The following is a 17,037-nucleotide window of genomic DNA, read 5'->3' on the forward strand; positions in this document are numbered from 1 at the left end:
ACGCATACCACATTTGGTACCCACGGTTCCATCCTCACAATGGCATAACCCAGTAACAGGATCACAAGCTGTTGCGCCAAGGCCACACTCGCACTTTTTCTCACACCCCGGTCCGTAGGTCCCCGGTTCACATCCTGCAAGAAAGATAAAGAAATTGATGAGTAAGTTAGACGAACTGTCGTTAGTCAGCCAGCAGAAACAAGTCAATGCACTGAACACTGAATACTAAATACCTGATTCCGTTTAATGAGGATAGACTTCCTGGTTCAGGGTTTCACCCCAAAAATGGCAGTACGTTGTCACCAGACTCTACTCCATCGTGACCCGCACATACACATTTTATGAAGAATTCAGGGTTAATATGGAACATCTCCACCCAATTTTGTCCTCCATATGTTAAATTAGGCTTGCACTCATCCGCCGTTAGAATTTGATTCAGAATAAATTACCGGGCCGTTTGTGACAAAAGTGCCTTCCGGCAAGTGTGCTGAATGACTCTCCTGTACCGATCCTAAGCTAGCAGCATTTTGTCTACGACACGACGTTTGCTTAGTTAGTAATCATGTACTTCTAAACCGGCTGGCATTAGGAAGGTTGATCAAGAAGTGCTTTGCCTGACAGGCACATCTAACCCATTTATTCGTACCAAATATCACAGTGGTTCCATCAGCCAACTGAAAATATCCATTTTGGGCATCTAAGTGTCCGCAATAAGCCTTAAAGTATTTTGCTTTGCTTATTCGGTCCCCTTATGAATAGCGCCATCTTGTGCTCGATTCTTACGACAAACGTGGACAGGGCACTCTGGTTGGTCGGCACAAGATTTACCTGGTCCGCTGAACTGAGTATCGAATACTCGGAACAATCTCTGAGTTCCATATATCTGTATAATTTTCTTCTTTATTAGTGGTGGTTGGTCACGCCAAGTGAAGATTTTGCCCTGTCATTGAAACTAGTCTATGTTGAAAAGCTGAAAATTACAGTACAGTTGTTTCATCCTCGTTGGAAATCATCGGCACGCCTCATCTCATGAAACTCAGAGAGTTTGTGATATGTAACCTTCTAGCTTATGGTTGAACACTTAACCGTTTGGCCTCGAACGGTTGATCAGCACTGCGATTAACTCACAATTAGACCTCCTACTCGATTACACAGATCAGTTCAGCGTCTGACAGAAAGCTAGACAAAAAATTAGATTTCGCAGTCGAATGAAAGTTCTTCGAATTAACTGGAGATGTCTGGCCTGCATGTCTTTAGGGAGCTACTTAACCTTGGCAGAATAATGAGCATTTACAAACTGTAATTTGACTACGAAGAACCAATCCTTCCTGAATCAGCTTCCAGTTGTATTATGAGGGATAACTTCCAAGCAGAATCCGTGTTATGCTTTGGACGTTGGTCCTTTTGAAGCTGCTAGCCAATTAGCGAATATACACTCATTTGCAAACTAATTGGTTCTTTGTGTTATGCTTTGGACGTTGGTCCTTTTGAAAGCTGCTAGCCAATTAGCGAATATACACTCATTTGCAAACTAATTTGGTTCTTTCAAGAGACTCACGTGGAACCCAGCTGAATCTCTCGTTTTTGATGTTCTCGGGCAAATGAATGTGCTGCACCAGGCCGCCTCATGTTTCAGTCGCTACGATATTTGAAATATCGCGATGCATGTATATCTTTGTAATGCACTACTACTGCTAACCAACTGTTCAGTGAGTTGGTTATGAGTTTGAAAATTAAGCCGGGAAATCTCTGACGACACTGCTAGAAACATAATTTTAATGCAACTTTTAACGTTCTGCAAGTTGCTCAAAGCAGTAACAACCATTCACATTTAACTGTCTCGTAATTCATGGAAACCGTTTCTATCCCACCACAGGGTTGCACTCAAACTTTACAAAAGCATTATTTATTAAAAAGCACACAGGGACTGCTGAACTTCCAAGAAGTTTAGGAAATTTTTATATACTTTTGTTGAAATCGTAATTGTACCAGACCTTCAGATGATTTTCACACAACATGTTCAACAGTGCTTGTTAGAACAGGAAGCACATGACTTACGAATGTCACATCTTGCACCCCGATAGCCGGCTTTACAGATACATTCGCCCGTACGTGGGTTACATGCGACAGGCTGTCCGTTCGAATCGATCCCACACTGGCATCGTTTACTACAATAGGCACCCCAGTAGCCCTCGTCGCAATCTGCGGAGCATACAGGTGAAGAAGCATGAAAACATAAGGAATTTGGAATGAAATGAGGAAATCTCTTAAAAGCTTAGCTTGATACCTACCCTGTTCACATCGAGGTCCTTGTTTTCCGGGCGGGCACTGGATGGTACATTTCCCACTGACGGGATCACATCCTCCTGTACACTCAAAACAAGTCTGTCTACAATCCATCCCAAAGTATCCACGAGGACATGGTAGTATACATTCTGGTGGTCGGTAACCGGGCTGACATATACACTGACCAGTCTGCAACAAAGCAAGATGAAGAAATGAGTGAATGTTACTTGAATTTGACAATTTTTGATGTACTTGTCGCCTGGAATTTCGTAACTAAAGCTAGAGGCATATTTTATGAGATATGATTACTGGAAGCTTCACAAAAAGCTTCACGTCATGCTCAAATTAACTCACTAGCAATTTTTAAGCTTAGGTGTAGGTTTTCTAAGTCGGTATGTTCCTGGATCGTTGTACGGTGCTCTGCAACCAGTAGCGCCCCACGAAGGTTACCTTGAATTAGCATTGAATTTGAACAGAGTTCGTTGTACAGCCCTTTCTGTAGCATGGTAGTTTGGAAAGTGGTCTACTGAGCGAGACTAAAGCCTGAAAAGTATTGCTATTAGTTACGTCATGAAGTTTTGTCGTTTCAGAATGTTCAGATACTTTGCCAGATGACACACAGTAGCCAAAAACCATCGCGATTTGCAGGTGTACTTAATTTGTCGTGACATTTTCTGGTGAACTCAGTACTGGTTGCCAAATTATGCATGAATGGAATTCACATTCACAATGTTCTCGCTTGAAGACCTTCCTGCGTGTGCTCATATCAAAGAGGGGAAGCACTGGATTCAGGCTTCGCTCTCACGAGAACTCATCAGCATCTCACATCCTTGGCCACGCCCGGAGATATCACATGCGATGCAGGTTTGTTGTAGAATGCACCTGACTTATCCGAAATGGTCCAGTAGGTTTCAGTTGTCAGTGGCAACCTGACTGGGAAGTCTTGACGGGTGAGTCCAGGACAGTTACTGGGTCGTCTTTGGGTGCAAGCCATTCACGTCGTGCAAGTGTGAGCACATTTGCTTGTTCGGACGTGACGCTTCAGGCACGCCTGGCTTGCGCCGGTGGTGTAGTCATGACGCTTTCGCGTCACATCTCGGATGTCCGGAGTTTGATTTCCAGTACGGCCAGGGATATGTGGTGCAGATGAACTCTAATAAGAGTGAAATTGGAGTTCAGTATTTTCCCCCTTTGATGTGCATACACCAGGTGTGTAGCTGGACAGCAGGAAGACTGTTCTACAAAGAGTGATTACAAGTCACACAAATATCTATCCAGTCTTTAGAAATGATTGTGAATATAATGTAGACATTAATTCTTGTGGTAAGTAGGCACCCACCTGTGGGTGGCACCCTCTGGTTTTTCCTCCTCTGCATTCTTTACTACAGGACTTTTGGCACATTTCACCCCAAGTTCCCTCGGGACAACTTAGATGACACTGAGCCCCATAGGTTCCGGGGGCACATGTGCACTGGCCGGTGTCTCGTTCGCATTGATTGGTGGCACAGTGATCCGGGCATATTCGGTCACAGTCTCTGCCCCAGTATCCGGGTTGACAACCTGCGATCTCGCATTTGTCACCGTGGCGCCCGACGGGACACTTACAGATGCCAGAGTTTGGATCACACGGGATGCCCTCCATACAGTCACATAGTTCGCGGCATCCGAAACCCCATCGATTCTGCAAAATTAGGGAACCAAAGGAACAATCAATTAATCAGTCTAAACATTATATCTTGTATACATTCGAGGAAGGAGTTTCTAGACTCCTAGAGACAATAGATGGGATAAATTTGTCTCCACATTTTCAATCACCTTATTTACCTACTCAAGATCAAAGATTCTATCGTCTTGACAAGCGTCTACAGCGAAGCATAAATAAAGGGGACAAGGCAATCCAAACGCTTGCTCAAACACCTGAGTGAGTTGTGGAATAATGTTTTTGGTTTTTAGCATAGTTGATTTCAGGTACCCAACAATCAAAGTGATGAAGTAGCAAGGTAGCACGTCTTTGGGAAGGTTTCATCACAAAGCACAACGATTACAGCATACGTAATGTTTTGCACTACACAAGATTGTCCTCGAACGAGCATCAGCTATGCTTCAGTGTCGCTGGCTTAAAAACCAGTACGTTCCAACTGCCGTTTCTCTGTACTTGGTCATTTCGAAAATCCTTCTCAGGGAGTTAGACTCGACAAGTTAGCGATACACTTTTGTGAGCCGTCCCTCTGTTGCTCTTCACAATCACATATTTCTAATCTGATAACCAACAGGAGATGAAACAGCAAAAATAGTCACGAGTTGTCACAGTTGGTACGCAAACCTAACGGTAACTTTGTTTTTGTATGCTAACAGGGAAGTGATAAATCCGTATCGATTTCAAAGGCCATTAACCTGATTGATCGTCAAGCAGTTTTAATCCGAGACATCAGATGAGCTCGAAATTCCACAGAATGTTCCGATTTAGACAGAGGTTTCACAAGAATCTAAAACGCCGACTGTTCGATCATGAGATGAGCCACTCAGAAGAAAGGATGAAGACTTGTGAAATAATATTAACCAAGCGACCATTCAAGTACTGAGAAATCTTATCAACCAAGATGTCATATTGATCAAATTGATAGTAAGCTTGGTGATCACCTGTGGAACTTTGGAACCTTGTCAGGATTATAAGAGCAAAAAATGCCGTACAAGGACTAAAATATAAAGATTTTTACCTCCAAGACATTGCCGCAATAGAGAGTAACACGGGCAAAACCAGAAGAGCATATCTGATAACTTTTCAAAAGTTCTCAAGCATGTACTTTCAATTTTTCCATGAAACACATCAGAATAATTATACAGAAGCATGCGATGAGTATGCGGCGATAGAGAAGAGACGAAATATGACATGTCATTTGGCGCAACCACCTTGGAACTCTTCAGATACCCGACGAAGTATTTGCCTAAAGAACAGATGATGCATGCGTTAACCGTTTAGATTTCTGAAGTCACAGGTGACTGACAAATCTCTTACTTGTGTTACATCGCATTCACATTTTATTACTTGCATTCCATTGGTGGTAATAGAAGATGAGTTTAGCAAATAGCCTCTGGGCAACCGGAAAACGGTTTGAAGTTCATTTATCATATCCATTGGAAATCTGCTCATCGCATTGAAAATACCATTGTTAGGATGCTAGCAAGAACTTCTAATAACGGTTTATTCCTCCTGGTCCATCAGCCTATGTGCTAATTGTGCGCCGCACTTGAATGTCCTATCCACAAAATCGGCCAACATAAGTCGAACAAAAACAGCAGAACAGTCAAATAAGTTTATCGCACTTTTTTCATTTTAATTAGATAGCAAGCAGGAAGTTCCAGAAATGGTAAGTTTCCGGGTGAAATTACAAAGTTGGGCAATCATTTTCCCTACCGGGGGAGCAGTTGTAGTGCAGGATGACAGCTCTAAGGACCTGTTACTTTATCATAGTTTGAAATAACTTCAGAAGACTCTAACTGGACAGCTCACCTACACGATTTGATTTACAGCTTCACGTGGTAACTTTCGATGGGAGGTTTTGTGTTTCATCATTACAAATACATCGGTCAACTGTTAATTACTCAGAGATCTATTGGATGGAGAACTGTACATCCTACTGATCACAATCACACTACGCTCGTAATTTGACCCTCCGATCCAAACAGTCGAGTTGCTTTTACCTGGCCCAAGTTCACATGTACGGACAAAACCGGTATTTTGCGGGTCTCTCGACCATTGTCCCCTATAGCGGAGTCTTTGCTATACTTACCGGTGCGCACATATCATGACAGGTGAGTCCCTGATAGCCGGAAGGGCAGTCACAGCCTGTCAAATCGCGGTTACATCGTCCACCATTTTCGCAATGTGAACAGGTGAGTTGACAGTCGTCTCCAAATCTGCCAGCTGGACAGGGATGTCCACCTTAGTGGCGAAGAAAAATTCGAAACCGAACGATCAAGGGAATGTAAATAAACTGCGATATTATTATTCCTGTGTGACAAGATACACTGGACAAGCAACTGAAATTCGCATAACACCGACATTCTTACAAAACAACGGGTAACTTGACGCCACATCATGTGAACACACAAAGACAACAGTCAAGCTGGAACAGCAGGACCAACTTTTTAACGCAGAAGAAGTTGACTGAGGCTGGTCGTTCATCATCACTGAAAGATGCAGATTTGAATGCGAAAGTGTGGTCAGTTTAGACAAACAAGGCAAATATTAAGTATATTCAAACAAAACAAAGGCTGCCTTTATTCGAGACGATATGTAGAACTAGCGAATACATTGGCAGATCAATTTGGTTTTTCAAAAGACTCACCTGGAACCCAGCTGAATCTCTCGTTTGTGATGTTTTCACGCAACTGAATGTGCTGCTGACGAATTTTCAGCAAACTTATGAATTGTGCATTACGAATATACATGAATCGCGAGTGTATTCCGCTAATTTCGTGCAATTTGGTTTCAAGCAGAACATAAGGTTGACGGAAACCCAGGGACTGCGCCTACCTGATGAGCTCCAAAAAGGGCGAAACCGGTCGTGGGCTGTCGAGGGATTTTCAGCAACTTCATGAGTAGTACATTACAAATGTAGACGTGTAGAACTCTTTTGATTCTCGTGGTATGAAGTGAAAAACTATCAGGTTAAGGCACTCCGTGATGGAATTTATGTTGCTTTATCAGTGTAAACAGTTAGGAAATTGGTTCAGCACAGAATACCTTCCTTTGCTACGTTAAACTTAAAAGGTGGATCTCTCTGAAGAGAGTCCAATCCTCACTGAAGTCTAATGTAATGTTTCTCGACGTTCAACCTCATTTGGAAAAAAACAGCTATTAAAAAGCATTTATCTCTTTTAGAGGAATTACCCTACAGTATGAATGCATCCTTGAAAAGGGAGCTTAAATTATTACCACCCAGCATATGATCTCTGTTATGACTAGGTTTTGCCACGCAAAAAGTTCTACTGAAAGCAGCTTGGTTACATAAAACATGGTGTACGTGGGACTTATTTGATGGTTTTCCGGTCTCTGATCCAAAAATCGCGACAAAATCAAACTTGACTGTGCAGCCAAGGCACTCAATAGAAAAGAGTCGGTGCTGAGTTCACATCACCGGCACGCTGATTAGTCTACAGCAGTGCGGGGAACACTAGGCTCAAGTTTCTCTGTCATTAGAACTAATCAGCAATACATCTGACTGGACATCTGACGTGCGAGACTAGCAGTACCGTCACTTCTACACAGATGAGTATGAAAACAGACTACAAACCTCGCAACTACCCTTGGTTGAACAGTCACTTGGGGAAGTTGTATCTGCCGCTTGATCCCCAACACAGTCAGGTGCGCATAAGCGTCTTATGCATCCAATAAGTCGGCTTTTCTCGACAGCGTCTAGAGCTGAAGAGCGATGGAGATATCTCGGTGACTTCATCATCATCATCATCATCATCATCATCATCATCATCATCATCATCATCATCATCATCATCATCATCATCATCATTACCATTATCACCATCATCATCATCATCGTCAGCTGTAATAACCGCGTACTTGTCGTAAAGTGGTTGCAGCTACCACAGTTTCGTTCACCGATGATTTGGGGAGGTGGGGTAAGTAGCTGCGCATTGGAGGCGGGAGCTGATAAATTGGTGCGTAACTACAGCACTGTGGGTGAACTTAACAGTGCTGAGTATTGGAAACACAGAATGAATTAGTTGTGCTCTCACAACAGTTGCCCACTATACCGGCCACTCTGTGGAACCAAAATGACTGTTAAGTGGAACGATTATCTTCGGAGATACAATAAGAAACTCTCCAAATTCACTCGTCTATCACCCCGCTGTCAGCTGTCCTTGTGTCATCGTGAATAGAAACCTGTCTATAGTCAGGAGCTTACAGTTGTTTCCCTCTGAATAGAAGACACTATTTTGGTCTACCCATGAAACGAAATTTAGTGGTAATAAAACTCTATTCTGGGAAAGACCCTGTCATAAGAGAGCACTTTTGACTGGTGTCTTTGGGCGATCATTCTAGATGGAAAAATATCGTTGCAATTGTTTTCGAATGCACATTCAGCGATTTTCAGCTGCATCTGTGTGATACTGGACATCTTCATTTAGTCGATGTTTATCTGACACGATGTGAAACATGAGGATATACCCGTTCCAGCTCTAGAGATAATAACATATTCATACAAAAGATAATGGACTTGAGTTATCAGTTTGAAAAACTGGGTCCCGTAAATTCATTTGACCAAGAAGACAGAGATTGCAAGGCTAACATTTCAAATTACTTTTCGTAGTCACGTTTATGCTCAACAGGTATTGTAATAAGGCTTAGAAATTGATTTTTGTGTGAGGCCTCGTAGAGAACGTTGTAGCGTATTCAGCTCCATGGTAAGCATGTGACCTTGTGTTGCTTAAACTGCATGGTGTCATTTGAGGGCCACGGTGTATGAACACTTCAGACCCATAGAACCAAACAGTACGAGTGAGGCTTGCCAAAAATCCACGAATCGAACGTGCTTTGAGACTGATGTGCAAAATTTAGCCTATCCTAACGGGTCAGTAGGCATTCTCTACCACGTTTGGAAACTTCAGAGCATCATTTGTTTGAAAGACTCCTCTGAACTTGGCTGGACACTTGACAGTTTACCAGTAAGTTTCCGGATATTACTTTTCATTCGTCTTGATTCTTCCACTGCGGGAAACAGATGTTTTTTGATCTACTATACACCCTCAAGTATATTCGATGAAGTATAAACTTGACTTATTGATACGCTAAGAAGTATCAAGGACTTCTGAAGCATGCGCATAAACTCTTAAACTTCCATATAACTTCAAAGTTTTGCATGGGACACCGATTTGTCTTTTACACTTTTTGTTGGTCACTTGGTCGACGTTTCCTAATATAGAAAGCCCACGCCACCTTTTTGAATCGACTGGCTCTTTGATCGACATTCTATGAGCATCAACCGCAGTTTGCGGAACATCCTCTTTCGGAGGTGAACATTATGACAGGCTTGACATGTGTGTTCATAATTAAAATATGTTCAATATGAAGAAGTTAAATCTATCCACACAACCGTCTTTGTGATAAACAGCCAGGTCAACAGCCGCCTCGAGTATGGTACCAACTGAAACATGAGGCGACCTGGTGCAGCGCATCGAATAGCTTAAAAATATCATAAACGAAGGATTCAACTGGAACCCAGGTGAGTCTCTCGCAAAAACCAAATTCGTTTGCGAATGAGTGCACTTCGCTAATTTTGTGCAATCTGAATTTAAGTAGAACGCACCTATCTGATGAAATTCAAAAAGTGCGAAACCGGTGTTGGGCTGTTGAATAGTTTTCAGCAAATTTATGAGTAGTGTATTCTGTGGATGTTATTTTCCTTGGGTTACTTCCCTTGAGTGCAACACTTCGAGAGCTTCAATGAGCTTCAATGAAAAAAGCTATTTAGGAGAATCTCGACAAGCTTACTCTATCGGGAAAACCGAGAAGAGCACAAAATTTGCCCGGAGAATCTTCTTTCTTCAGCCCAGTTATTGTGGCTAACTTTTCATAGAGGAAACTACTCACAAGGTTGCTGAAAACTATTCGACAATCAACGACCGGTTTCGCCCTTCTTGGGGTTCATCAGGTAGGCGCAGTCCTCGAGTTTTCGTCAACCTTATGATCTACTTTAACCCAAATTGGACTGTTTTCGAGAAATACACTCATTTGCTAATCAATTTGGTTTTCACGGGAGACTAAATTGAAGTTCTCGTTTATGATGTCCTCCAGCAATTCGGGTCCAAGTATATCATAAATTTGACAAAAACTTGGGGACTGAGACTAACTGATGATCCCCAAGAAGGGCGAAACCGGTCGTTGACTGTCAAAGAGTTTTAAGCAACTTGTGAGTAGTTTCCTTTATGAAAATATACTGGGATATCTCGAATATCGTGCAAACTGAATAATGAGACAGCCTGTGTGCAGCACATTCAGCTAGAGGACAGCATAAACGAGAGATTCAATTGAGTCCCCGGTGAAAGCCAAACTCATTTGCAAATCAGTGACTAAGTTGTCTTTTTAAAAGAAAAAGATTGATTTTCTGAGCGCAATATATTTTTGATACGCAGTATTGTAACGCAGTTTGTCAAATCATAATTACGAATCTACACTTACTTAACCCGTAACATTATCTCCCAGAGAACTTACACACGATACGGACACCTTTAGGACTGCAGGTCTGTACCAGCGAGTAAACAAGCAGTAAGTGATAAACGAAAGTTGCAAGAGAAACAATCCGAACGATTACTTAAGCCACTAACACCTGATAGATAATTAAAATGACTAGATGTGCGATTATGAAAAAAGTGAAGCCATTGAATGACTGTCGAAGGCATTCTAAGTTAACTTCATTCAAAATCAAACCGAAATCTTACTTGAATCTACCGGAATACGTTTCCTCGAGAAAACTTGCACACCACTCTCCTGAACGCGAGTATTGGCGTTTATTTGTCGCCGATTTTGTCCCGGTGAGCCCATGATAATCGCTTGGGAGGTATCGAAACCTTCGTCTCGGATATATTTTGTGGATCCTGCGAGGAAAAGCATTATAGCGTGGTAAAAATTTGTGTGGACAATGTAGGCTATCGAAATAGGTCCTTATTATGGAAGATATATTATAGCAGGTTTTGAAATTTTTCTGAGGTAGACTGCTGCGGGGGATTAAGGAGGAGTCAGCTTGGTGTGGTTAATCTTGTTGCGTAGGACAAAATACACGGTCGATGTTCCATTCAAAATTTCCTGCTACTATTAGGTCCGCAGTAAAATGTCCGAGAAGAGAGAAGGGCCTGAATTGGTCACCCGGGTTGGCGCATACAATTTACGCATAAACCGCGTTGGAGCGTTTTAGTGGCTCTTGTTAAGGCAATATCGTCGGGCGGTCTCTTGGATATACTGTTCATTTCAAAACCTGTGAAGCTGATATCATATTCAAATCCCACTCTTTTACCAAAAATTGTCCAACCGTAGGAATAGTCCCATATCAGGAACGTCAAGGAATATTCATTCATTTGCCGGAGTTTTTGGAAAAAATTTCAAGTTCATTTTGTGCAGCAGTTCAATATTCTTTTCAACCAACTTGTAACCCCCCTAGTTGAGGGACATACGAACACAGTCAAATGGAGCAGCACGAAAGAATAAAACCTCTCCTTCATATCTTTCTTACTCAAAACTTTGCAAGTAGTGTGAGACAAAAGCAAAATTATCGTAAGCTACGAGACGACCGCATACATCGTGGGACGAAGTTCATAAAGTTTCAGCAACAGACCTCCAGGGCAAGTATGTTCAGTCAGTTAGAAAACGGTTGGAACCGAATGAGAAGCCACAGTTTTCGGAAAAGTTGGGGAAACAATCGGTAGATTTATTACTATGAAACGTTTCGCTTTTGGCACAAAACTTCGTCAGCTCATGTGACTGGTTGGTCAAGATTTAAGGCGAAGGGAGAATCAATTAGCTAAGCCACGCTGAATCAGAATTGGGTGTGTTCTAAGGGATTCGTTTGTCAGGATGAGTCAACAAGTGCTAAGAACGATGGAGGACCTATATGGATTTGGGTCCAGCTTAGGACCGTCTGTGTGGATGAGCTAGTGCTAACATAGAGGGATTCTGTGAATTTTGGCCTGTTTAGAATTTAAACCCCTTTCATAATGAGTTTACGTACATTGCAAATACACACCAGCCACGCGTCAACCCCGCTCTCCGTATGCTCACTAGTTTCACACCCTCCATTCAATTCACGCCGAGGTTTGATGATTTCCACCGCATCGGCCACCAGCCGCTGTGGCGTGAATCGCAGTCCTCGTCTCAAAACGACGACAGTCTTCAGATATATTTTACGCTTTGTCTCTAACGCATAAACCGCCATCGCCTAGTCTTTGAGCGGTGCTTTGTATTCATCTGCATTCCTCAGTGGTTTGTTTATCTTTCTCTTATGAACGCCAAGTTTGGTGAGTAGTTCATTGGTTGTTTGTCCGGTGTAAACCTTACTGCAACGATTACTTTTAGTTGCATACACACAGACCCTACTCTTTTCAACCGTGGAACTCCTTACTTCCACCAAAACCAAGCGTAACATTTCTCCATTCTGGAGCGCTACTCTAAATTTGGCTATTTTCGCGGTCTTCGAATGACCACCGATGTTTCTGTTTTATATAGAATGACTGGTGCGTCTATCCACTCCTTACTTGGTACTGGGGTCAAGATCCTTCTCAATTGCAACCTGGTCAAACTCACTGAGCATCCTATTTCCTAAAGTCTGTTGGTAATCTCGATTTGAGGTGCTCTTTGTTCGACCTTTTCTACGCACAGCGCTGTGACTTGACTAAACACTAGTGATACAATACTGGCGTATACGGACCTTGGGTGTGCTGATGAGTAGTTCAAAACTTAGCTGATCAGCTTCCGCCTTATCTCGATTTGAGGTGCTCTTTGTTCGACCTTTTCTACGCACAGCGCTGTGACTTGACTAAACACTAGTGATACAATACTGGCGTATACGGACCTTGGGTGTGCTGATGAGTAGTTCAAAACTTAGCTGATCAGTTCTCCTTCTGCCTTAAATCTTGATGAACCTCGTGACCTAGATTATTGGTCTGGCGGAGTTTTTGTGTCAAAAGCGAAACCGTTCCCAGCAATAACTCTACCGATTGTTTCCCAAACTTTTTGTAAATCCTCCACCACCTCCATTCAATGTACTGAAGTTCCAAAGGGACCTAGAGTAGTTATTCAGCAACAGTCGGACTATCATGGAACGACTCTGAACGAACAGATGGGCATGAAATTTCTACATGTAGCCTAGAGAGAATTAATTCAACTAACTGCCACAGACTTTCTTGATTCCTTCTTGTGATATAAGTCTGGTCCAAAGGAAACGCGACCTACTGGCTCTCTTCTTCATGTGATGGCCTCTAGAATTACAGCGAAGTAATGCTCTGTAAAAGGTTTAGGGTTGGTCAACAATCGCTGATGAAGGCGAATGTAATGACTGCAACGGTCGATCTATCCTACGAAACTCCAGACAAACCAAATTTCTGACACGACTTACAATCGGCGTCTTTCGTTAACGAACTTTATAAAGGAATGAGTTTTCTGGAACATGAATTGCCTTTAACTGAAGGAAAATGCCAAACTTGGAAATGCGTACAAACAGCTGTATGGACAAATTACATTCAAAGTAATAGCACTTGTTGGTGGGACCAAAGTGCCTCATTCTGACCTTGCACCAAAGTGATATTTATCTAATCGTGATGGACAGTTACTGAGACGTGAAACAACTGAGTTTGAATATACCTTTGCGAATGATGCTTATCCACCATGATCTCCCAAAATCTGAGGCGATCATGTCTGACATTTCAACATTTGTACTATTTATAGTGTTTCTTTTAACCACTGTAATTCGAAGAAGAACATTGAAACTCAGACGAACCAAAGGAGGAAGATGTATTGACATCCAGAAAGTGCTTCACTATGAATGGTCTTTGATTCAGTCGATTCCATATAACCAACTATTCTTTTGTACATCTTAGGGTGTTTCTGGTACTGTGTAATTTCAGTACGGTCAATTTTGATCTGTCCTCCTTTCAAAATACTGCGCTGTCAAATCCAACAGCATTCAATCACTTGTATGTCTCCATTCAGGAGATCCCATGGTGCAAGTCACAGCATCAAACTCTAGTGTTCATGGTTACTTCCATTTGAATAATATATGGTTGAGGACATTCAGTGTTCGCAGGCGATGTCAGTTGTGTTTGTGGCAGTGCGGCTGAGCTTTTCCTGAGCTGTACTTTGATAAATCTCAGGTCACCACTAACAGGTTGATAACACAAAATCGGAAGCTCAACAGCTCCAAAACTATTCATGTCTTTTGAAAAAAGTTGTTTGTGCGTAATGGTGGGTTATGATGCACCAAGCCAAAGTGATTTGAGAGTGAATCGTATGAGGTGAACATAACTCACGTGAACATGTTAAACCATCTGGATTGAGCTCATCACCAAGGTTACAAAGACACTGGAAGCTTCCCGGAGTATTGACACACTTGTGCTGACAGCCACCGTTATAATTCAAGCATTCATCAATGTCTACAACAAAATGAAGAGTAATTAGAAAAACCAGAAGCAGTTAGTAAGAGTCATTTAGAGTGAACGTTATCCGTCTGAAGTACAGGAATAACACGTATTAGACATCACCTACTCTAGCTGCAAGCTAGAGTAGCTTGAACAGGGATCAACTGAAGCAAGTAACTTGAATGATTTTGGAGCAGATTAAAGGAGGTGAGGGGAAGAGGTGTCACCAAATGAGTTCAACCAGATGGTTACCTGAGAACACAACCTCTGGTCGAGGACACACGAATAAATACAAACTGGGAAGTATCTGGACAAGGAACTGAACCACATTTCATAGATGTTCTCTTGGTAGCTGTGACCTGTACTGCAATTCTCTGTTTTTACTGTTGCCTTTGTGGAAAATGTCCGCTATGTTTGCTTTTGCCCAGCAAAAAGAAGAATATGACGAGGATTAAGTTATTCACACACTACTGGAATAGTATACAACTTTGCATCTGGTGAAAGAGTAAAAATGGCTTAAATTTTGTTGTCCAAGATGATGTTGGCATGGTAGTTTACCAGACTTTTGTCTTCCAAATCTTAATTCAACCACGTTGAAGAGTTAGTAAGCGTAGCAAAACTTGTCCCATGCCATTCACAAATACTTGGGGTGCATGGCGGCAGTGCAGCTACTCTGAAGACATGTTGTGTGAGGACCAGTTAGCTTCAACCCAGTGGATGGTGTTGTGCTTATCTGGATAGCGCTTTCAGTTTGACAAGACACAGAATCTCAAAAGAGGGAAGTCAAACGCCACCTGGACACGAAATCAGAAATAAATTTTAGACTGGGTCACAATGAGTTCAAGGCCACGTCTAAGGAACACAGTGGATATTCTGAAGAGACCTGTAGACAAAACACAGTTGACCAAAATGGTATCTGCATCTACCGAATATATACATATCCACAGATGGGGGAAGCAAATACAAACATATTGTCCTTGTTGGAATTGCCCAACATAGCATGAAATGTCAAGTGCTTAGAAATTGGAATTGACCTTTTGCCACGGAAGACGATCGCAAGGAGTGTTGCGACAGCAGTAAAGAGGGTCTAATTCCGAGTGAATTCAGAATTAGTCATCGCCATCCCCCATCTATCGAAATTGGGTGAACGCACTGGTGTTACGGCGACTCACAGGACTCACCAAGAAAGATGGTACCGACATGGGAAAAAACATGAAAAAACCTAGTCGCGAGACGCCGGGTAGCAAAATAGAATGGAGTGTTTCTCAAGGCGGTGGCCACATGCGTCACTCTGCTTTTTTTCAGTGCATATCGCAGCAATACCAGTCATGATGTCCATTTGAATAAGGTCTTCTGATAGAAAAAATGTTAACTATGGGACAGGGGTACCATAAACATCCAAGGTGCTTGTATCCTGAACACTCAGTGAGACGATCGGGTTAGAAAATAACAGTATGAATGCGGTATGAATGTCGGTCAGTCGTCATACAGTTCAGTGTCTCCAGTCAAGTACAGGGAGTGTCACTTAGATCCTATCCTGGAAGGCGAAAACACCAACAGCGTCCAAACCTTTCATTGAACTCCGTTTCTTTGTGCTATGTGCTGTCCTCCTCTAGCTTTCCGTTACTTCGGATTGTGCATGGAAAACAACGCTCTTTCTGGCAGAAGGTAACCTGGACATGGCTCGGACTACTTGGTTTGCCGAGCTGGATGCAATCATTGAATGGAGTACGTTCTATTTGACAAAAGACCCGTATATTACTACCTAATTTCAAATTCGCTAAGATTTCAGATGACTCCAGCAGTAGATCAGAGACACTAGTGACCAAAACCTGAAGTTTCTCATATTCTACGTCGGAAGTGGCCGTGTCTCTTAGCCACTCGACAATGCAGTTCAAACTTTTGTCTGATACACGCGTCCTGTCAGACCCATTGATACGTCATTTCGATACCCCAAGTGGCGCGACTTGGGAAACATAAATCTGGCCCTGGAAATTCATGCGTTGGTTTCGCCTGTCACATGTCGTCCAATGCCTGAAATCCTCTGAGCATGTCCAAACACTACACGTCCTGCAGTATGACAATGAACCCTGGATGTGCGGAACAAATGCTGAAGGGCTGCACGACCTCGGGCAACTTCACTTGCGCCTACAAGCACGCGAGTACAAACAGAGCGTAATGGTCGTGAAATTCTAAAACACCCCCTGTAGCGTAAGGTTTTTTGGAAGAACCGGCTGACAGAACCCAAAATCCTCTTGCATTCAAGATGCATCCAGTCTGTGGGACGCGTATGCGTATTTTCTAATATCTGATAAGGCTCTAAGTTACAGTTCGCACAGCCCATTCCCGGCGAGAATCCCGCTCGCTGTTCTCGAGTCTTGTCTTCACGTGCCTTTGGAAAACGACTTAAGCTACGCAGAGTCTGGTTACAAGGGTAAGCAAACTAACTCCTGTGGAGTTCACACTCGACGTGGACACCGTTTTTGAAATTAGGCGCTACTAAAGCCTCACTCCGGTTGGCCGGAATGGTCTGTTTCGCCCATATCCTGGCAACTAATTTAGACAAGCACCGACTGCGAAAATTCAAATCCGTTTTTAAACAGAGTC

At 42.6% G+C, this 17,037-nt stretch overlaps 1 protein-coding gene across 1 annotated transcript in view; it reads right to left on the bottom strand.

Annotated features, from left to right (window-relative positions):
- Positions 1-17,037, bottom strand: part of T265_13791 (hypothetical protein) — a gene marked incomplete at both ends in the record, with an annotated part of 89,829 nt that overhangs the window by 31,882 nt on the left and 40,910 nt on the right. The window contains 7 exon segments of the mRNA XM_009170539.1: positions 3-134; positions 2,059-2,202; positions 2,292-2,475; positions 3,639-3,967; positions 6,078-6,229; positions 10,747-10,902; positions 14,323-14,445. Of these exon segments, the coding sequence (XP_009168803.1) occupies positions 3-134; positions 2,059-2,202; positions 2,292-2,475; positions 3,639-3,967; positions 6,078-6,229; positions 10,747-10,902; positions 14,323-14,445 (1,220 nt within the window).

The sequence above is a fragment of the Opisthorchis viverrini genome (genome assembly GCF_000715545.1).
Source record: "Opisthorchis viverrini unplaced genomic scaffold opera_v5_110, whole genome shotgun sequence".
In the NCBI taxonomy this organism is placed as follows: Eukaryota; Metazoa; Platyhelminthes; class Trematoda; order Opisthorchiida; family Opisthorchiidae; genus Opisthorchis; species Opisthorchis viverrini.